General features: G+C 38.0%; 1 protein-coding gene and 1 long non-coding RNA gene across 2 annotated transcripts in view; both read right to left on the reverse strand.

Moving 5' to 3' along the window:
- PPP4R4 (protein phosphatase 4 regulatory subunit 4) overlaps nucleotides 1-16,755 on the reverse strand; it is a gene marked incomplete at both ends in the record, with an annotated part of 67,558 nt that extends 50,803 nt beyond the window's left edge. The window contains 2 exons of the mRNA XM_080345644.1: nucleotides 16,094-16,167; nucleotides 16,639-16,755. Of these exons, the coding sequence (XP_080201770.1) occupies nucleotides 16,094-16,167; nucleotides 16,639-16,755 (191 nt within the window). The remainder of the gene's footprint in view (nucleotides 1-16,093; nucleotides 16,168-16,638) is intronic.
- Nucleotides 16,756-19,283: 2,528 nt separating this feature from the next.
- On the reverse strand, nucleotides 19,284-21,422 carry LOC308041443. Its single transcript, XR_013922230.1, has 3 exons — nucleotides 21,385-21,422; nucleotides 20,231-20,318; nucleotides 19,284-19,538 (listed from the first exon to the last, which is right to left on the reverse strand). It is a non-coding gene; the product is annotated as an uncharacterized lncRNA (long non-coding RNA).
- Nucleotides 21,423-22,511: the final 1,089 nt, after the last annotated feature.

Raw genomic sequence — 22,511 nt, forward strand, 5'->3', positions numbered from 1 at the left:
TTAAGCAACTCTGTCCTTTAACACTTCCCTCCCATTGTTACCTGTCCAGCCAGAGCAAATGAAGAGAAGAAACTTTATTTTCAAGCTTCTATAATTTTGCTGAAAGTAAGAAAGAATAAAACTAGGCTGAAAATGTAACACCTGATTAAGAAGCCAGAAGTCCTGACAATATCACAGTATGAACCTCTCCTTGCAAATTGACATTGGTAACTGTTTTCTATTAAAATCTCATTTTCAAAACCACTTTCTCATCCTGATCATTTTCTTCAATTGTTTGTGCCTATGGTCATTTTACAGCACATCTGAATAAAATCTACATGATCTATATACTTAAAAAGTAGAAATTAATCTGATCGTAACACATATCTGAACATGCACCACTACACATTAAAATCCTAACGCAATTAAAGTAAGAATGGAAACCCCAGATTTAGCTACACAGTAGTTTTGTATACATAGTAACCTTGTTTACCAGGATCAGCTTGGTCAACTCAAGTTTCTTATTTCTGTTTGCCTGCTGAACAACTGTCAAAGAGAGAAAGGATATCTAATTCTTACATATACACCTTTCTGTTCCAGAGTCAAAATAAATGTACTATAATGACACAATAATGACACAATCACTTCATTCTTCCTAATATCATTAGTTTCTGTGCATTTAGACACTAATTACTATGAGGAAACATTAAGCTTTTCTCCCTTTAATTTTGAGAAAAGTTTCAAGAATATGAGAAGTGCCTCAAAGGAACACATTTTTCCTCTCAAATATTGCTCTAGTATCATTGGTACTATCTCCTGGAAGATAAGTGCTTCCTCTTCCTTACGTGACTTATAACACATACTGCATTTTGTATGGTCTCTGGATAGAATTCATCTTGGTGGTTTTTATTTGGAGTTTAAATTTTTAAAATTAAATCCAGTCTTTTCACTTTAAGATCACAATAATGCAATTTCCAGTTCCTAGATAATATAACAAAAATGAGCTAGTAGCTGATGTTATTTTTCCCTCTGCTCAGTCCTCATTCACTGACTCAGAATTTATAATTTTCACTTTCAGCAAGATTTGCCATTTCACAGTATGCATTATATGAAATCAGAAGTCTTCTGGAAAAGTACAAGGCCTGTAATTTTTCCACACAGAAAGTGAGAAAAAAAAAATTCACAGATGCTAACCAAATTCTAGAAGGGTAAATTACTTCTGCTGACCTAAATTTATCTTCTAGTCTAATTTAGACATAGGATCCCTTTTCATTCTCCAGTCGTGTTATTGTATCAGTAGTCTCATCCACTGAATTAGCTATTTGCGGCATGAAAGAAATAAATACTTCAAATAACCTAACAAGCACTAAAATCTACTTAGAGACTTCTTCAATTTGTGGGTCTTATAAGTGTGAGGTATTTGTGGGGGACTACGGTGGGTCCTCGGATTCCCTGATGGAGGGCATGGGAACAGAAATTAGCCTTGAAGATATGAAGGCCTACCCATGGGAAAAATGGTAGTAAAGGAGTATCCGGAGATGTCATTGATGATAGCAAAAATAGCCAATGAGATGTTACTGCTGTAACTTGTAACCAATAGTGAAGAGACACATGAGTTGGTAACACTGTATAAAAATGCACTTGTGGCAATAAATGGCATCTACTACTTTAATCCTGGAAGAACTTGGTCTATGTCATTTGTCCATTTCAACCGCGACAGGTATTATACACAATAGATCCAATAGCTCCCACTTTATTACTTAACTGTGTGTCTTTCTATCATGCATTCTCATTCTTGCTGACCATAACATATTCTATCTTGTATCAATTCCATTTTTTTTTCATAGCAACTATAATCAAATAGTTGTTGAAGTCAATGAGTATCCTCTCAGAAACATTTAAAGGTTCTTGATCCAAAAAACAGTATTTGTACTTTTCAACCTCTCCTTTAGAAAATGGACTTGCAAGTCTAAAAAAAATATCTATTTTTTTCAATACTTAATGACTACTCTAACAGGAGATAGCACTTCACCTCAACCTTTGCTATGAGCATCTTCAAACAGCTAGAACCAAATTATGCTATGCTAATTCCATTAGGAATTCCTCTGCATACCATTAGGAAAAGTGTATTAAAAGTTAGGAAAGCAACTGTTACTGGTCTATTTATCTACAGCTGCATTGTTTCATAGAAAAAAAAAAAAAAAAACCCAAAAAACACACACCATACAGTTTTTCTTATTTTGAGGAACAGAGTAAAATCCTGGAATAGCCATAAACTTCTAAGACATAAAGTACAAGTAGGACTTTTGAGCAATCTTCCAAAAAATTCAAACTTTTTAGAAGAGGTTTATAAGATCCAGAACAACAAAATCTAAGTTGCTGCATCAATCACTATATCATAGACAAATGGTACATAAAACATTATTTGTACATGAGTTGACCAACCATTTTCAAAATCACACAGAAAATGCAAATGTAAAAGACTAGTAGAGACATTGCAAAGAATGCTGAGTACAGAATAAATGAAAGTATAGTGCATAAGTACAGTGAATGAATGAAAAGCCACAAGAAAAAATATAAAAAGGTAAAGAAAAAGATAAAGAGACCAAACCCAGGGGTTGGAAACTATTGCTCACAGCATTTTTCACCATATGGAAGAAAAATTTATCTATAGAAATATAGTGAGCAGCTATATATCATATATAATAAGCTGAACTTAATTTAAGTTTGAAAAATATGAGGGTAAAATTGTGAGCACTGAAAAATATATCTGAAATTTTAGAAACTCTTGGAAGCTTTAGCTGTAGAAGCAGTTCTTTTTTCCTGAGCAAGGAAATCTGACTGTGACCTCAGAATTACTTCAAACAGCTAACCCTAAATTTCTACCAAATTATTGCTGTCATCCTCAAAAGACCCCGTGACTCAAAAGAGAAAAATAATTAGAAAATGAACACAAAACTATGAACTTACTCCTCATTGAAGCTAGCTTTTAGACAGCTCAGAAGTGGAAAGCCTTGCTTGTTTGCCCTCTGTTCATTATTCAAATATTTTCAAGTAGTTTTGGACATCTGCTTCAGACTGATGCAGTTAGATGCATCAGCGACACATTGTCAAAGAGCTGACTCTGGAGCTGTTTTCTCATCCATCAGTAGCAACCATACATCAAAGGCAGCTTTCTGAGGTAAACAAGCAAATAACTATAAATTACTTCAATTCCAAGCTGTTGCTGATTCATGTTCTGTCAAACAAAAGAGTGCTTTACTTGATTCATGTTCTCTTTGGAAAGTAAGACGGAATTTAGCTACTTAATTGAAATTAAGGAAGAGTCACAGTTATATCTCTCAAAATTATGAGATTTTCTCCATTGGTGGCATTCAGCTTGGAGTGGACAGATAATCAAACCAGATAACACAATTAACATAATAAACACAATGAAGTGATGACACAATCTTGCAAATTTCCAGCTCTCTGGCAGAATAATTCAAACAGTAGATAAAAAAATAGCAGATAATTCATCTGTATTTACATTCCTGTTAAAATCATTATGAGCACACCATCAGAATCCTCCTGCCTACCCAACTAGGTTTAGGTAATTATAATCCATACAATGTTCCCTACCTTTAAAATCACTACAATAAGCTTAAATAGCCTTTTGTTAGACTATTTTTTCCTCACATACTCATATTTTAACTTATTTCTAATGGTACAATTATCCCAAAAAGAGTTTGACATTCTGCAATGGAAAGAATAAATAAAGCATTTACCAGTAATTCCACCCACATTTACTAAAATTACTTCAGAATCATCTCTGGAAGAAAAGAACATCCCTTTCCTTTGAATGCGTGTCAGATATACTCAACTGCATAGATCCTTCACAGCATACCAATGTTAACCAACAGAATATCTGGCTTATCTGTTTACTATGTTAGTATCAATATTCTTCTGTGGAAACAAAAGTAACATGGAATAAGAAAAATTACAGTAAAAGGCAACCACTAATACCATTTGCACACCATTTCCTCTCCTTGTCCCCACCTTCGCTTGGTTTGTTACTGAAAATGAACAGAATTAACCAATCACTAAAAGGTGTGGGACAGTAAATCTTCAGTCTAAACTCTCTGTGGAATATAAACAATGTATTATTTTCATAAATAATACTCTTATTAGGCATCTGATATGGCATCTATGCAAATGAGTATCTACAGGTAGAATTTACCTTAAAAACAGCACACAGTGCTTTGAATATCAGTGTTACTGCAGTGCACACAGAACTCCAAACTTCTGTATGATTATCACAGGACTAACGGTCTTTACAGGTGTTGCACAAAACATCTCAAATGGTATTCAGCGTGTAGCCTCCTGAAGATAAGGCAGTCATGATGGCAAAGAAAATGAAAATAAGATGCATGCACTTGCAAGGGCAGGAATATCATTTAGGGAAAAATAAAATCAGTCTTCTGTATGTTGGACTCAAAAAGGGGGAGCAACAGAATTAAAGACTTGCATCCTTCACCAAAAAGCAAATAAAGTGAGTCATGAGTACCTGGAATGACCTAACACATACTAAATTCTACTTAGAATCTTCATCAACTCATGGGTCTTATAGGTCTGAGGCATAAACACAATAGATCTTAAAGCTGCCACTTTCCAACTGTTTATTTTTTTAAAAAATCATCCTCTCCATTTAATCAAGAAGTAAGATGAGGCACTGGACAAGTACTCAAAGCCTTCAGAATTGGTAATAACTAAGATACAAAGATCTGGATATTAATTTTATAGATCTAGCTACTCTCTAATTCATTGCTTTCAAATAGGTGGGGCCATTTAACTGGTCAAAGCACAAGAGTAGTTACTTATCACATGGTGATAAGAACAAGAGGAAATAGACATAGTCTTGGGTTAAAATCTGTACTAAAGAAGCAGGTTAACTTTAGGTATTCATCATTCTCTTCTCTACTGAATTAGTGATTAGTGCTTGATGCAGTTGTGAAAAGCTAAAATAAAAATATATCTTGCCCTGAAAACTATAACCCAAATAACTTCTAGTTCCCAAAATGGCAGAAAAAAATAAATATCCTAATCTTGAGCTTTTAAATGAAATTACATAAAGGAGATTAACTGAAGAATTAGCAGAAGAATTTTCATGCAAGCAGCAATGAAGCTGTGACTCATGTTTTGCTATTTAATATGGACGTAAATCCTCCTCCTCAAAAAGCTCAGTTACAATTTCAGCAGTGAAAATGGCATCTTTTCTGTTTCTCCCTTTAAAGCCAGCATTTTTATCTGTAGGCCTGCACAACAAAGTAAGTAATACTACCATGTAAATACGTACATTAAAGCAAATGCCCTTCACATTTCTCCTTTAGATACATTTATTCTGTCGGAGATAGTAAATACAATTCATATTCACAACAAAAACATAGTTAGCATTTTTAAAGCATTTCTTTACTGTCCCTAGTTTAGTCTTCTCAATATACTCTTGGTAACAGAAGTTAACAGGCAATTTCACTAAGGGGAAAAAAATAATAATAATTTTTAAAAATAGACAAGAGAGTATATGCTGCTTTGGAAAGTCATATCACAAGCTGGTCAGCTGCACTTCTAATGCAGCACAGGAAAACAGTAAATCAGCCCATTTTGCAGACATAACCCCTTACAAGCAAAATGTATTTATTGGTACTGCTGACTGAAACAGCATTTCTCCTGCTGTGCAGCTCTGTTTGTCCTATCGATGTTGAGTTATCAATGCTTTGACTCAGCTTGAATCCAACTTTCTTGCTCTTCTCCAACTGGTAAAGAGAAATGTGTTGGAGGTAGCTTTGAACAACTACCATTTAATGTTAGCATAAACTGATGGCTTCCGTGCTTAATGCTGTTCTCTGTTGTTCAACAATAGTCATCAGAGGGAAAGCTAATTGATACATACCCAAATTAATTCAGTTTTTACTTCAAGAGATGTGGACTCAAATCTTTTTACCTGGGGCATAACTGACAATTTGTACACAAAGTTATTCTCATAAACAAAACAAAAAAAAAAACAAAAAAAAAAACACAAAAACAAACAAACAACAAAAAAAAAAAAGAAAAGAGGGACAAAATTGACAGTTCATACACAAACCTATTCTCATAAGTAAAGAATCAGGGGCCTCAAGACTTTCTGCTTATACTCTTCCCCATGCTCCTGGACTGACACAGAAAACCCTGCAGCAACTTTTGCAATTTTATCTAAAGTAACAGGGCACTGTCATTTTAAAAAAACTAACAACAAATTAAATCATTCAGACTTAAGGTACACTGGGGAAAGGGGAAAAAAAAAAAAATCTATGTTTATTTTCCAAAATCAAGTGCAATATTTAACTTTAAAAACCTTTGAGAAAAATGCCTTAGGAAAAAAAAGTCTGTGTTGATCTCTTCACAAAACCAGAAGAATTCTCTTAAAACTGGATGATTACTGAAAAATGGATAAGGACAAGAAGAATGGATAAATTATTCCCCTCTCACCCCCCACCCCCCCCCCCGGCCCCCCATCAGAAAGAACCACAGAATAGTTTCGGTTGGAAGGGACCTTCTAAGTTCATGTAGTCCAACCCCCGGCAATGAGCAGGAACATCTTCAAATAGACCAGGTTGCTCAGAGCCCTGTCCAGCCTGACCTTCAATGTTTCCAGGGATGGGGCATCTACCACCTCTCTGGGCAGCCTGTTCCAGTATTTTACCACCTTCATTGTAAAAAACTTCTTCCTCATGTCTAGCCTGAATCTCCCCTCTTTTAGTTTAAAACCATTACCCCTTGTCCTGTCATAAAATGCCCTTTTAAAAAGTCTGTTCCCAGAATGTAAGACTATGTATGTTCTTTGAAGGTTCAGTCTTTCTTCATCCTTGTACATTATTTTGTGATGCTAATCACCCTTATTTATATAATCTTACCGAAAATGTGAGTTAAAAAAAAAAAGTCTGAAGACCTACAAATACATTCCCAGCTTACTCTAAGTACATGAAGTCAATAAAACAAGACCCCTAGTTACTATGTTCAGCTTCGGTTCGTACACACTTACAATTATGCAATTCCATCATATCCATTATCTATCCCTGCTCACACACAGCCTCAATCTGAATTTCTTGTGCTATAGTAAATTTAAGAACAGTGGAAGAATAGGGAAGTAGGAATTACAGAGAAACACTGGGACTAAAATCACACTGTAGTACGCTTCTATAAACAAAGAGTGCATAATTTTGGAATTATACAATGACAAAGAAGTATTGTTTATTCGTACAGTCTGTTAGGACAGGGGTAGGTACCTAAAATCCACTAGTATGTAAAGGGCAGATGGGCAAGATGTTTCCAGCAACAGTTAACAAGTTCAGTAAAGCAGAGCAATTCCCCTCGCTCCTGCTGTGAACTGATACACTGACAAGGAATGACTCAGCTTGTCTGCACATGAAAGTTGTACACATACTCAGAACCCGCAGCCACGCAACAACATGGAATAAAGAAAACTGCTCCTGAAATAACTGCTACCAAGATACAGGGGAATATATCCAGAGCCTGATATTTTTATTCCTTAACATTAACCCCTCATAGGGCAATGTTTTGCAAAGTGAAACATGTAGAAGCATGTATTTGAATGCAAAAGAAGTTAAAAGGTAGAATTAAAATAAAAATACCTGTATCATCAAGAGTCCATTCAAATAATCACATGGATATGAAATATCTGTTACATTTTCTGGCTTATATAGAAGTATCAGTCAGAGGCAATAAAGCGTGCCTCACACAGATGTATTTAAGAGATCTAGCAGAAATTTCCAAGTGGTTCTTTGTTTCTTTTCTCCTTCTGTTTTATTATGACTCACAAAGCAGAAAGACATTTTTCTTCTATAGGCAGGGGTGTTCGTCTGATAGGCTATAGGGAATAAACATTCAATGAGAAAGACTCTATCTTGTCAAAAAGTGTCTCCATGAGACCAGCAAGGTTTTTTACAGAGAGAGAGGAGCAACTTCAAGAACTGCAGTGAATGTGATAGCCTTGTAAAACTAGTTTTAACAGATTGAGGCATGGGAGTTAAAGAGCCCTTGTTTTCAAAGCCTGCAAATGATACTGTTATGGTCCATACAGGAAAGACCCATATACAACCTGATCTAGGAGGGTAATTATACATTGGGTGTGTTGGGGAGAGGTGGGAAGGATGCGGGAATCAAGATGTAAAAATGACAGTGACATGTTAATTCTCAAAGTGCAACTTTCAAGAACTCAGTTACGTAGCATTCCCATCACTATCATGTTAAAATGAAAAGATTCTTGCTACTTTTCCTTCACTTTCCCTGAGGGCATAAATCTGTCTTTGGCTATAGATGCTACTTGTTGTATCAGTTTTGAAATATGAAGCCATCTTCATTTTCAGGCATAGAGTCCTAAGTGAGTGTAATTTAAACAGCTGTTTCGTAAGCTGTAACATGGGTTTTGCCAGAACATATCAATAGAAATCTAGAGGTCACTTCCAGTTTCCTCTTCAGTTTGTCTTCAAGACCTAAAAAGAACTTTTCTTATAGAAAAAGCTGCCTCTGAAAGGTTAAATAAGATGCCCCTACCAAAGTAAGAGAACCTCTCAATGAATAATGGAGACCTCCTCAAATTTCTTAGTCTCGAGAACTATCTACATTCCCATTCTGCTTTCCCAGTATAAACAATTCTGTTTAAGTGATGAAATAATTCTGGTTTGTTTCTTGTGACATAAAGCTTTGGGCTCTGAGGCTTGACAAAGATCCAGTGTAACTTTACCACAGTGCTGGCATTTAGACTACCAGCTGGTGGAACAAAGACAAAAGCATTAATATTACTAAAGTTAACTCTAAAAATAGCTAAATAAAACCATTCTACAAGTATACCACAGAGAGCAGGATTAAAATTAAATCTCTATGAAGCTATTTCTTGTCTCATTCGAAATTATTCCTGTCATAGCATATCAGCTGAGGCACAGACACAGGCCCAAGCCTGCAGCCCTAGTTCCTGCAGTCCTAGTTCCTGAAGTCCTTAAATTACAACCAGAGTTTCACCTCAGTAAAACAACTTCCTCTCAAACAAAGTTTACAAACTGCAGCAGTGTGAACCAATACATAACAGAGTGTTATCTGCCTCACTTTGTGGAGATTCAGAGGTATATCTGAAAGAAATCTGAATGCAAAAATGTGGTATATCCGCACTAAGAATCATGATACTGAAGAGTCTCAGAGTACTCAGATTTTTGGGACAGGTAACAGTGAATGCAACTATCCTGATACTCACAAAACTGGTATGTCTACTACTGCCTTTAGGGGATGAGTAGGTGGACCAGTACTAAGAGCTGTTGCTTTTCTCCATCAGCAACAAATGGAGTCAGAGAGCAGGGTCATGGAAGCACCACGCCAAGACATGTGCAGGGCTTCCTATGTCTACAACAAAGCAGTTCTCAAAACACCAGGAGTTTTCAAGAAAACCTGCTAGTTTCAGTCACTAGCATATGACAGTCATCATATTACAGGGCACCATTGTGTGAAAATGTTCTCAGAGTTGCCATAAATGGAGAGCTTGACCTACTATTTGAGGATTTTGTACCTTTGACATATTCTAACACAAAACATTACATTTTCCCATATACATCCTCAAGCAGTTTCCACTGGATGCATCTCCAGATCCTGACATAAACTAGTGTAATACTATTACCTCTTGCCAAATCAGACAAATGATACAAACATAAATCAGGAATTTTGAGCAAGCATGAGGATAAAAGCTCCTTACAAGTACAAAGTGTTGCTTTAAACATTTGGAGCTTTTTAAGGATGGTCATATAAAGGAGAATTATTATACTTACACTTAATTATGTGCCATCTCAAAATAAATTGTGCAGCTGTTAAAGTTATTTATTAAATGCCAGTGATCATCTAAACAAAAACAAAACAAACTCTGTCTCCTGCTGGGCAACATGCTATTCCTGTATGGGATTTGTCATGTAGAAAGAAAGAAACATTGTAGATATTTAGCCGGATATTCTTACCTAGATCTTTTCTAGGAGAGCATGATAAGATTTTCCCAGGGTAACAGAACAACTTTTAGAAGTTAAGAAAACCCACAGTTATTTCAGCTGTGTTTACTATTTTAAAAAGGCATTCACACATCTACCTAGTTTCTCCTTATTATGTCATGCATAAAGATGCTCTGAAACTATATAATTGACATCTCCAGAGGAGAACTTTACAATACATAAGGAAGAGCAACCACTGATCTCACTCATCGCAGCTCTCATGTAGACTTCCAGAAGTCCATTTAATGTCAAAGGGCTCATTAAATACACTACAGCTGATACTTTATAGTCCCTCACCATTCCAACCAGTACTTGACTTCACAGATTCAAAGCATAGATTCAACATTAGTGTAACATGAACTAAATCTATTCTGTTGTTGATAGGAGAGTGATCTCCCAGCTGTGACATCCTCTCTGCTCATGGTCCTGCTTAAGGAGCACAAGTGGGCATGCAGTTGCACACTTTGTTGGAAGCAAGTACCTCAGAAATTTGTTAGAATTAGTATCAGTTCCCTAATCTGACTGAAACTGCACATCTTCTACAGCATTACTGCTGGTGCACAAAACGTATCAGAAACATCCAGTCACGTAAGGAAAGGAGAGAAGAGCCACTGTTTCTGGTACAGGAAGAGCTTCATTCAGCTTAATGTGACTGTAAAACTACATACCAGCAAAGCATAGCTTCAGGAATACCATAAACCGGCCAAACATAGTGCTACATCTCAGAGCCATTTGACCCGCTCCCAAACCCTGCTCCCGCGCTGCTGCACACTTCTGTGCTGGCACAGGGCTTGTCCCGGGTGCACAAAGTCCGGGATCACACAGTGGATCTGGTATAAAACTAACTGTTATATTCACGGTTTGCCTCTGACAAACTCCCCAATGCGCTGTGCAGGCACAAGGGCAACCAGGGAGAGCACTGGCAGTGCCACCTTCCTGCACTGGCTGGGGCCTGGGGGAGAAAACGGAAATGAAGATTTTTCTCCTTTTTTCTTGTTGATGTTTCTCAGAGCACTATATTAACTCTGCTCTATATATTTAAAGCAGGTTTCTCAGTTGTACTTTCAACTCAGCAAATACGATCTACAGAAGTATTTATACAAATCTAAATTTTAATAAAAGTATGTGACTTAGCATCATTTCGGAAGACTACAGATACACCTGTCACTTCAAGATGAAAGCATCAATTTCATATACATTAATTTGCATAACAGAGTCAAGGTCAAGGAACTAATTTATCCATCCAACTAAGTGAATCAGGAACTAAACTTTTATAAAATTTAAGTTGTGATTTTAAAAATAAAAGACACTATTAAATTGTACCCAGGAAAAAAAGACCAAAGAAATACTTTTAATGTTAGTATTTACAGCTTGTCAGTATAATTGGAAGAATTATTTTCCAACGTGCTTAGCATGACAGCTGGACCTTTCAGTATTGTATGTGCACATCAGGATCATAAATTCAGCAGCTGCATAATCTGAATAGATTAGCTAGTTCTCACAATAGAAAATCAGCTCATAAAGTTACATTCAAATGAAAGCTTTCATTTAAATTTAAAGGTGAGTTGACTGCACCTACAGAGAAGAGAATATCTCAAAAGTTATATGATGAAGACTAAAAACTAAAAGGAAAACAAAAAAATCTTTAAAACAGTGGTTTTGACACTCACAATTAACAACATATAGTGTATAAAAAAGATTTTTAGAATTTGAGAATACTCTTGCTAATCAAGGATGGCTACAATAAAGTACAACCTTTTTAAAACAAAACAAAACAAAACAAAACATGCTAAGTTTACAGGCATTGAATTCTCTCCAATCTAGATAAAGTATCTATTGTGTCTTCAAAAATTGTGCTAAATGCTTTGGAGGGGTGTTGTGTAGTTTGCTGAACTGATAGATAGGATCACTCCAAAACCAAAGTACAGTATGTTCTCAAAAGGGTGAATAACTCAGCCTTCCACCTTGATAACTCATTAGTACTCTGTTATTTTGAGTATGACAAAAATGTCAAGGCCTGTAAGCTTTAACACTAAGCAGGCACAATAAAAAAAAAAAAAAAAAAAAAAAAAAAAAAAGGTAGCTAAATAGAAAATACAGTACACATAACAATGTAAAACCCCTAGGGAAACCTATCAGAAAAGGTCTCAGAAAACAAACCACACTACAACGTACATGCCAGTAAGCATCCCTGTATCCAAACCAAATTCACATCAGGCAATGATTATGTATTTCCTATTGACTGTATGCCATAAAGGAGTGAACTACAGTAAGACAAATAAAAGTAAGTAATAACATCAAACATCAGCAAACATGGAAACTAAGACTACAGGCAAAAGTTCATAGCAGGAGTAAAAATTGCTTTCCCTGAGCTGCTTATTGCCACTGTCATGTGGAGTTCAGGATGCCCTGAAGTGGAATGCAAACTATTCAGTCACTTTGGTACAAAGTCTGGCAGCTTGTCTTAATCTGCTGACAGTTTTACAATAAACCATCAATCTTGACACAGACATGGTTGAGATGCACAGAGCTGCTCTGGCCTCCTTGTTCCTCTGTTGGGTCAGCAACATACCAAACACGGTCAGAATACAACTCCTCAGTGATTCCAGTTAGACCCTCCAGTAATTCCCATGCACTAAGGTTGAAGCTCTAAAACACAGATCCTAGACACTCAGATACCTCTCCCTCCTCAGGTACCTGAATCCATTTGATTTCCATGAGAAGTTCATAAACATCCCTGACAACCTGGCTTAATGAAACCCAGTTTCCTCAACCAGAATCAAGGTTATTTGAGATTACAAAAAATGACAACCCAATTTGCTACAGCATTTTTATTAAATTAGAACTCGCTCAGTCTAATTGCAGAAAGTTACCTAATTAAAACTCAGTACTCTGGGAAACGATGATCTAAAGGTGAAGTTCACCTGTGCCTCTGTCACATTAAAGTGACTCTGGCCACCAGGAGGGCTACTGAGTCCCTGCCTTTTGCTCACGCAATTGTTTCCATACCCACATGATGAACCAAATCAAGGAGCTGATTTAGTTGAAAAACTAATCTGACTAAAACTGATCAGCTTTACCTAGAACATCTTGTCCATCTACCTCATTACATAGTTACCTGAATAATACTACTAGCAGAAAAGGGTAGACTGAAACCAAAGTAACCCCCTAAAAATAATAGTTGTGTATATATACAGATATAAACTTATATACAAATTGCAATTAGCACTTTAAAATGTAAAACCAAACTATGATAGGTAACAACAGAAAACTAACTGAAGTGAAGACACTCCTGTGAAAGTGAGGTTTCAAACAGGATTAATGTCAACGTACTCCGCATGTACCAAGAACATTTGCAGACGTATTTATGTCATACTTAGGGCAATGAACAGAAATTTACAAGATATCTGGCCTGATACAGACAAACAAGTCATTGCAGAAATACTAAATAATGATTAGATTAGACAAATAAATACTAGATGAGGAAAACAACTTTACAATATCAAGAAGTAAAGGAGCATGCCAGAAATTCCATAGTATTATTAGCAAATGAAAAGTCATAAAAGAGGTGAAGAAAAAAAAAAAAAGAATGAACCATTGAAACTGATGAGAGTTGGGGAATTAATACCTCCTCATATTTACAGTTTAGCAAGAATCAGTCACAGGAAAAAAAAAAATACTAGTAAGGCACCAAAAACCTCAGATAGTAAAAAGCTGTCCTATTCTCTCCAACTAGGATGTCAATGTACCTGTTTTCAGACTATAGTAGTAAAATGCTTAAGAAGAAATCTAGAAAAACAAGTATCTACTAGGCATACAGCTTCATATAAGGAGAACCGAGTATCCAAGTTCAAGGGTGGGGTGCAGAAGTTGGGGACAGGTTTTGGAGGGAAAGGACAATGCCAAAAGATAAGAAAGTGGTCGATCTTTTTATTCAAAATGAAAGCCATTAAAAGATGAGGACTCTTTCTGAACTTTCAGAGAAAGCAATTACTAAACATTAATTTGCTGTATCATGCAAATATTCCACTCAGCTCCATTGTACTGTACAAGCAACACTACAGATAACCTCCTCAGTAAATTAAAAATCTCCAGTCTGCAGATTAGGGTTACATAAATTGACAATACAAAAGCCAATGTGACACAACATTAAGTATTTTGATACTATTTGTAGATATTTAAGAGAAGATATTTGCCTTATATTATTGTTCTTGCAATTTTTTTAGTGTGTATGGAGATAGCATCATCCTTTCCAAATGGAGAACAACACAGACATCATTAACAATTCATTTCAATTTCACCAAAGCAATTTTTATAGTGGGATTTTCAGAAAAGGCAGTGTCTTGTTGGAAAACATCAAGGAGAGCCCTACATAAGGAACAATCTGAAGGACAGCAAATAATCCATGTGAGAAAATGAGGCATGAAAAGACCAGATTGACATTGTCAAAAAGGAATAGGCAGGGTTTTTGTATTATAATAGATTAAAAACCACCAGACAAGCCCGAAATACATTTCTTTGTACATTACATAAAGGATACAACCTGTGTTACAGGCAGCTTTTCAAGTCTGCTTATATTCCACTCAGTACAGGGAAGGCAATATACTATTGAACAGCAAAAGCTTCCACTGGATTATTGTATTAACATACCTGGACAATCACAGCAAGTGATTGCCTTGCACAAAGCTTATCAAGCAGAGACGAAGCTATAGGGACAATGCAGAGGCAAACATGAAAAGTTCATTACAAGGAAAAGAATATTATGTCTCCAGAACAGCTGCTCAAGTAGATAGAAAGCAGATGAAGATGTCAGGAGAAGTTCAAGGCCAGGTTGCAAAGCAATTAGTAAAATGAAAGATACAAAGTGGAACCTTTTACCCTTTAACAAGGCAATGATCCAGGAAAGACATATTGCTGAAAACATGGCATTTAATTGGGAAAAGAGCAAAGAAATTTGCTGCCACATAGGGAAAGGAGAAGAAGAAAAAAAAGTCAGCTGTGCTGATCACTATGAGGTAAAAACCAAAACTGATCTGCATTCTTTGCAGTGATATGCACCACAGGCAAACTGTGCCCTCTGAATTTCCCTAGAGTCAACAGAGTTCTTTGATTCCAGGAACTATTAGCAAAGCGAGTTTAAAATCACTAGTTAAGTTCAGCATTAAAAAAACATGAACAAAATTCAGTATAAAAAGTAATAGCAGTAGACAAAAATGCTTATCTAAAAATAATGCCACACACCCCAAAAAGATAAAATTAAGGGACTGAGAATATGTACTCTAAACATTGAAGACAGCCGTAGACTGAAAAAGCACTTAAAATAGCAGAATAAGCAAATTGAGAGGGAGCTGCAGCTGGTTCTCCAATTACTAGGTATTGTTTAAAAGTGCATATTCAAATCAAAATTTCTCAGAACATTTGTACTCTCAAAGATGACTTATACAGTAGTTGCAAGATCTGTATTTTAAACTATAGAAATTTAACTTATTCAAGTACTTCAAATACTTTAAAGAACAAGAAGAAGGAGGTAAAATAAAATAAAATAATATTAAAAAAACAGAATGCAGTGAACTATTAATACAGTATCTTCTACAGTATTTCTTAGGGGCTATAAAACTAATCTCTGAAGTTTTCTCTTCTGAATGCCCAGACATATACAGTATGCTCAAACAGCTCTGTTATCAGTCTGTGGTAACTGCTCATATGCCTTAGAGTGAATATGAAGTCACTGAACGATTGGTGTTATTCATGTTAACACTCAGGGAATCTTGCAAAATTAGCTGCAGGGGAAAAGATGAAGTACAACTCCGTGTTGGTGAGGGCCATATTAGAAACTCCGAAAATAAATATTTATACATGTACACAGGCATTCTATTATATGCATTAAAAAAACATCTGCAGTACTTATTTTTATCTTGTCTATGCATTTAACATAGAAGAAAGTAAAAAACTACGACTGAAAGACAGAAAATAAAAGGAGTGAAAAGTAAAGCACTAAAAAAAAGCTGTATGCAAGCACGATAGTCAGTAATGTTCCACAGTACTATTTTAGGAAATACCTGAGTAGATAAACAGCCCTTTCAATATCACTGAGTTCTTCATCAACTGTCAATCTTTCTATTTCTTCTGGTGTCTGTCAAGCATGAAATAGACATTATGAGTTTACAATGCCTTACTATTTCCTCATTTTATTCTTCTTAAAACAACCCCATCCTCCTCACATCCAGAGATAATTCCATGAGTAATTTGAATTTAATCCTTGAAAACTCAAGCTAACATTTCAAATTAAATCAAATAAATCTTTCACCAGGAAAAGATGGAATGTAATAGAAGTACAGTTCCATGTACGACACTGTTCACTATTAACTGTTTATATATACACAAGTCACATACAAATTAATCAAAAGACCTAAGTCTGACATATATAGAGAGAGAATAGAGATATATAGAATTCGATTGTTTATTCCAAAATGAATGAAAACAATTTTTAGTATCCTGGTGCTGTAAGAAATACACTAACTGCCTATTCAGTTAGTTGTGCATAAATAAAACAGACACAATCGCAAACGGACTTTAAAGCACGGTTCTGTTTCGAGGTATATACCTTCAGGCTCCTGCGTACTGGCCTCTCTATAATAGTTAGTTCCTGCAGGTCTTCTATGTATCCAAATAAATTGCTCTGACTAAAATCCATTTTGGAGAAGAAGATTATTGGATGCATGTAACCGCTAAAGCCTTTGGCAACCGATGCTCTCCGCGAGCCTCACATCGCACGGAAGGCGGCAGGAGGCTCGGCGGAGCTCCCCCTCCGGGCGCGCCAGCCGCCGGGAGCCGCCGCCAGCGGCCTCGCCTCGGCGCACACACTGCGGCAGCGGCCGCCGCCGCTCGCCCCCGCCGAGCCTCCTGCCGGGAAACTTTCTCTGCTTGGCCCGGGCGGGCAGGGAGCGGAGCCGGCGCTTGCAGACCCCGGTACAGCTGCGGGTACTTCGGCGGGGGGCAGTTTCGAGCCGAGTTTCCCCTCTTCGCGGGCCGCCTCTGTCCGCAGGGCTGGGGGCGAGGGGGCCAGGCTGCCGCCGGGCGCGGGCAGGGAACGGCGGAGCCTCTCCGCGCAGTGCCCGGACTGCGGGGCTGGCTCCCCACCGACGGGGCAGGACGCAGAGCGGACCAGCCCCCGCCGCGGTACCCGGTGCCGCCTCTGCCCCCGCACCCCGGGAGGAGGGACGGCCGCTGCGGTGCAGTGACGCTCCCCGCCCCCGTCCCGCTCCCGCGGTGCAGCCCCCCGGCAGCGCGGGGGCGAGCTCCACGGCACCTGGGCCCGGCGGGAACGGCCCCGCGGCCCGCACGGCGCCAGCCCCCGCGCCGGGTCCGCCCCGGCACCGCCGAGCCGGTAGCCGGGGCAACGAGGCGCTACAGCGGCCTCCGCGGGGCAGAACAGCGCCCGAGCCCGGCGATGCCCGAACGCGCCGGGGGCGCCACCGCCCCCTCAGAGGCGGTTACCCGCGTGGGTTCGCGTCCCTCGGGGAGCTGCCGGCCGCCCCGACCCCACCGCCCGCTGCCTCACGCAGCCCAGCCTGCCCCGTCGGGCTCCTCCCGGCCTGCGGTGGCCACCCGCGGGGCTCCTCTTCCACTGCTGTGGCCTCCACGGGCTTTCCCTCCCGCAGCTCCAGCCTCCCCAGGGCGGCTCTTCGCCGTGGGCAGCTCGGACCGTGTTCCTTCCCAGCTGTCCTGCGGCGCCTCACCAGCGTCCTGCCCCACCGTCACAACTATTTCATAGCAAAATTACACAGGAGAAACCTATAAACGCGCTGATTTTAATGAAAATTCCAAAGCAGGTTCCTCCTCCAATGAATGCTCTTATATTAATCTAAAAAAAAAAAAAAAAAAAAAAAAGAATTCCAAAGAAAAACCTTCGACGTCCTTGGGAGTGAAATGCAAAGCTACACCAAAGGCATCACTTCCACTCCTCATAACTTCTTATTCTTCATCTTTTCCTGCCCCATTCTGTAACTCAGGTTACACACCGCTCATACAACAGGGCAGACTTCAACATGGACATTCTTCTGATACGCCTTAGATGCTGCAGGATTTCTCATTCTGGCTGACATACAGACTACATTGAGGGTACAAGGGAGAGTATTTATTTCAAAATAAAGGTATGCCATTTCTACCCCTGAGTGATGCACAAATAAATGCTCTCTTTTTTTAAAAAAAATCATAAGACAGTTTCTTTTGGAGTGGGTTAGTGATGCAAAACACATGCAGGACAATCATCAACACACACACACAGTTGCACTTAGCATTTACTGAGCTAAGTAATTCTCCAGGCCTCAGGACAGGAGCCTTCACAATGATTATATTGAACACAACTCAACAATCAAGCTCACACCATGAGTTAAAAATCCCTGTAAATATTGCACAAGGGCTTATCTGAGTGGGTGCAATGTTTTTGCTATAACTGTGAAGTGCTCACATGACCCAGTAAGTTTTGTTGATAAAGTATAAAGATATAACCAGAAATTGTAAGGATTAGATAATACTATGTAGTATATTGCCCAGAGGTTGATTGACTTCTGTTTTATGATTGTTAAGTACCTCAGCTTTTATTTAGCAAAAAATAATCATGGTGCTTTGTGTGTTACTGCTCTGTGTCCTAGTTAGGCCAAATCCTGTGCTCCATTAAACCAGTAAAATGGTAAAAAAAGAAAGCATCTCCATTAATTTCAAATGTACAACACAATTACTAGGAGAAAAATCTAATCCAAAATACATATAAATAATTAAACTTATGTAACAAAAAAAACCCTAACCCACAACGGAGTTTGCAAGGCATAATGAATTAAAATGTGAAACACTATTTTGAACATCTCCTTTGCATTATCCTTTTAAGCAGGGAACATCATCAGACAGCAAATATAATAGTTATAACTGAACATAAGCCCCCTCAGAGTAGTTCACAAACTAGCGCCACAAGGCAAAAAAAAAAAGAGAGTTCTATAAAATGTTCTCAAATTCCGAATCCTGAGCTGCAAGCTTTTGCCAATGATAAGTATGAGGAAAACATACTGAAATCCCAATCTCAATTAGTTAGGAAAACCCTTCTGCAAGTGCGTTCACAGCCAATTTGTGGTTATTTCACCTTGCAAACAGTTCTCCTGAATCTTAAAGATCTTATGAGACCAAAGATATTTTCTTTTGTGTGCCTCGAATTAGAAACAGATTGCAGTTTTCTAATCAGGTATTTCATTACTCAGTTTTAAAGACTGAGGAATGTGGAGTTTAGATATATAATTAGGCTGATTTAGTATGATTTATAATATTATATAAATGATCATATTACATACATTTTGTAAGCCACTAAAGAAGAGAGGTTTTTATAAACATGTAAACAGCTCCCTTAATGCCTTTAAAAAATTGTCCTTATAAGTCAGTCCAGGAAACACTGTGCAGGAATGACTCCCATGAATTCTACAATCAGTAGACGTGCCAAAGAATTCTACAAAAGTCCTGGAAATGTGAAAAGCAGAATAAAAGTAAGGTTGGGGTTTTTTTTCTCTAAATTGAATACTGGACCAGAATAAAGATCACAGAGGGCATTAGCTTGCCCAGATTCAATATAAACATACCTCTTTTTGACCCACACATTTTCCAGATAGAAAAAAAAAAAAGCAGCTTTGATATTTTGTTCCAAAACCACATATATAAAAATTAATCCCCTCTGACAGTAATTCTGCAGGCATATTTTCCCCAAGTGGTCTGTCATTCTCATCTGTGATGAAAGTCATGCCTGACTTCCCTTCCACTGTTGCTGCTTTAACCCTCTCTTTTTCTACTACTCCCCCAAATACAGCTCTACTTTCAGCTTCATTCTAACCTTGTCAGAGCTATTGTAACGGAATGAAGAGCTATTTCATCCTGCTTTTGTGAAATCCAGACTGAATTGGAACCTCCATTTTCACACAGGAGCTTTGTAAGCTGGTGAAGCCAAACAGGGCTGATTTTAAATAATCCTTCACTGATGGAGACAATTGCAGAGCACCTGGGAAAGCGTCACTCATACCTAGTGGAAGAAAAGAAATAGTGTTATTCATGCCCTCTAACGCAATAAACTCTAAATGCAATAGAGACCAAGATCAAAAAAAGACAAATCAATGGGAGGGCTTTGTACCTGAAGTATTCTTCAGGTATACCAACTCTACCTCAGGAGCCTGGGGTGATGGGGTTTGTCACGTTGCTCAGATGCAGGGTTTTTCTTTGCTGTTCGGTGTCTGCCCTCTGGAAATTTCTCTGAAAATGTTGCAATTCTTACTTTACCTGTTGCATGTTCCCAAAGAATCAACCTGTAAATCAAATTATTCACAGAGAAGTTGAAAATTTAGGAAGTCTCAGCATGTATTGCAATGCCTGAATCAGATGAAATATGAAGTAACTGGTTTGGATGATAAAGATGGGCATGCAAAGAAATGCCTTCAGCAAAATGTGTGCACTCTACATTAAAAGCCAGAATTTCTTATGCAATGGCCAAATCAAAAAAGGAGGAAAAATTCAGCACAATATTTTTGGGTTTGGGGGGTGGAGGGAGCCACACAATAAGGCAATACACTTTGGGTCAACATGAAAATAATGCCTTTTTTTTTTTTTTTTTTTTTTTTTTTTTTACTACTGAAGAGTTTACATAAAGATCAGACTTAAATATTTCATTCTTCTTTTCCTTTTTTCCTGTTAATTTAATATCCAACAAAATATAAATACACTTTCATAATGTACACTATGTAGATTATGCACTGTGTAATCACAGTTCTGCTCAGGACTCAGCACCTAAACTGTGCCGAAGTTCAGTGGAGTCTGTTCAAAACCACTGAGACAGCCAGAGCTGGATCAACCATCCCTCACCATTTCCAAATGAGCAACCTCTGGCTGGAATGGCTTGCCTTTTTTTTCTTACAGTTCACCAAACCCTTAAAAATGCAGCTTTAATAGTCCACCTAATGCGTTAGCCTTATAAAAGATTTATTATTTCAATCATACTCCAAGTAAGAATGTCTCCACAGTGATTCTTCAGAAAAGCTTCATGTCAAGGCAAAGCTGTAAGAACATTAATCTAAAAGGACCACGGACAAAAGTCTGGGTCTGCTTCAGAACAATTATTGCAATGTAGCATACACAAACCTCAGCAGAAAAATATATATATATTTAGCATATTTTCCAGTTTGTTGCTAAGAAACCATTGCTTCATTTTACTATTGTCATTTGCAGAAAATTTCTGATTGCTCTTTTGCCACTTTGGTCATCTTGTTCTAACAGCTATGTAATTAAAAGGGGTATGAAGGAAAAAACACTGGAATGTACTCACCCTGCTTTCATCATCTGTAAACTGGTCTCCTATATTCTCTCCTGCAACTTAGTACCTTCCAATAAGATCTAAACAAAACATTACTTTACAAGAAAACACAAAAGACCCTTAAATTTGTTTCTGTTTTTATGTAACATACAAAATTTATAAGATTGCAATCACTGCATTCTTCATGTCTTTCTATAAGAGCTAGTGATGTTCTCCTACAGTGTCTAATCTACTACTCTCTGTCCAAAAGTTGTTAATAGTACATACATAAAGACAGAAAAACAACAGAGCAAATAGAAACTGCCATTTTTCCTCTCATCTTCCACCTATTTGTAGGACTTTTGATCTAAGAGTAGGATCTAATAGCCAATTACTTTATTAAGTTTAAGTGAATTATTTTCTATCGTACAAAAAGAACACTCCCCCCCCCCCCGCCCCGGTTTACTATTTGTTTCAAATGTCTGCATAAAGCAGATCTTATTTACATTTTAGAAACAAAAATAATAATGGCAAAAATGTCAGTGCCATCAGTATTTTGTGGGGAAGGTCTATACCATATTCTACCAGGAATTTTCTCAACCCTTTACAATGAGCAGGACAGGGAAAACATCTCTGGAACCAATAACAGATTAAACAGTACTGGGCCTGGTACAGGCACTGGAGCTTAATCTTTCACACGGTGACATTGACAGCACGGTCCCCAGAGCCAGCCTGCATGCTTCCACCTGGTTCCCTGGGTCAGCGCCAGCCCAGACACTTCCCATCAGCAGGAAGGGTGCAAGTGCCCTAATTCGGGAGGTTCAGAGGGTTTACCAGTTCAGAGATGGTCACATCACACCAGTCCGCCCAGAGCCAAAGACTGGCACTGCTGTTTTCATAACACAGAGGTTGCCAATGCGTCCAGTTCCTTGCTATGACAACCATGAACACTATCTGTCATACGCATGTCAAACTTTGTATAAAAACTAACAACTTTTTGCCTTCAAGTATTCTTTACTCATTGGTTGCCATAGAAACTTCAGATTTCCTACCTAAAATTACTGTTGGCCAGTTTACAGAGTTTCTTCTTGTGCCAGTGTTGTCCTTTGCTTTAAATTATTCTTCCTTTTCTGATATTTAAAGACTGCAATCATATCTGT

This window comes from Nesoenas mayeri, assembly GCF_963082525.1.
Source record: "Nesoenas mayeri genome assembly, chromosome: 5".
In the NCBI taxonomy this organism is placed as follows: Eukaryota; Metazoa; Chordata; class Aves; order Columbiformes; family Columbidae; genus Nesoenas; species Nesoenas mayeri.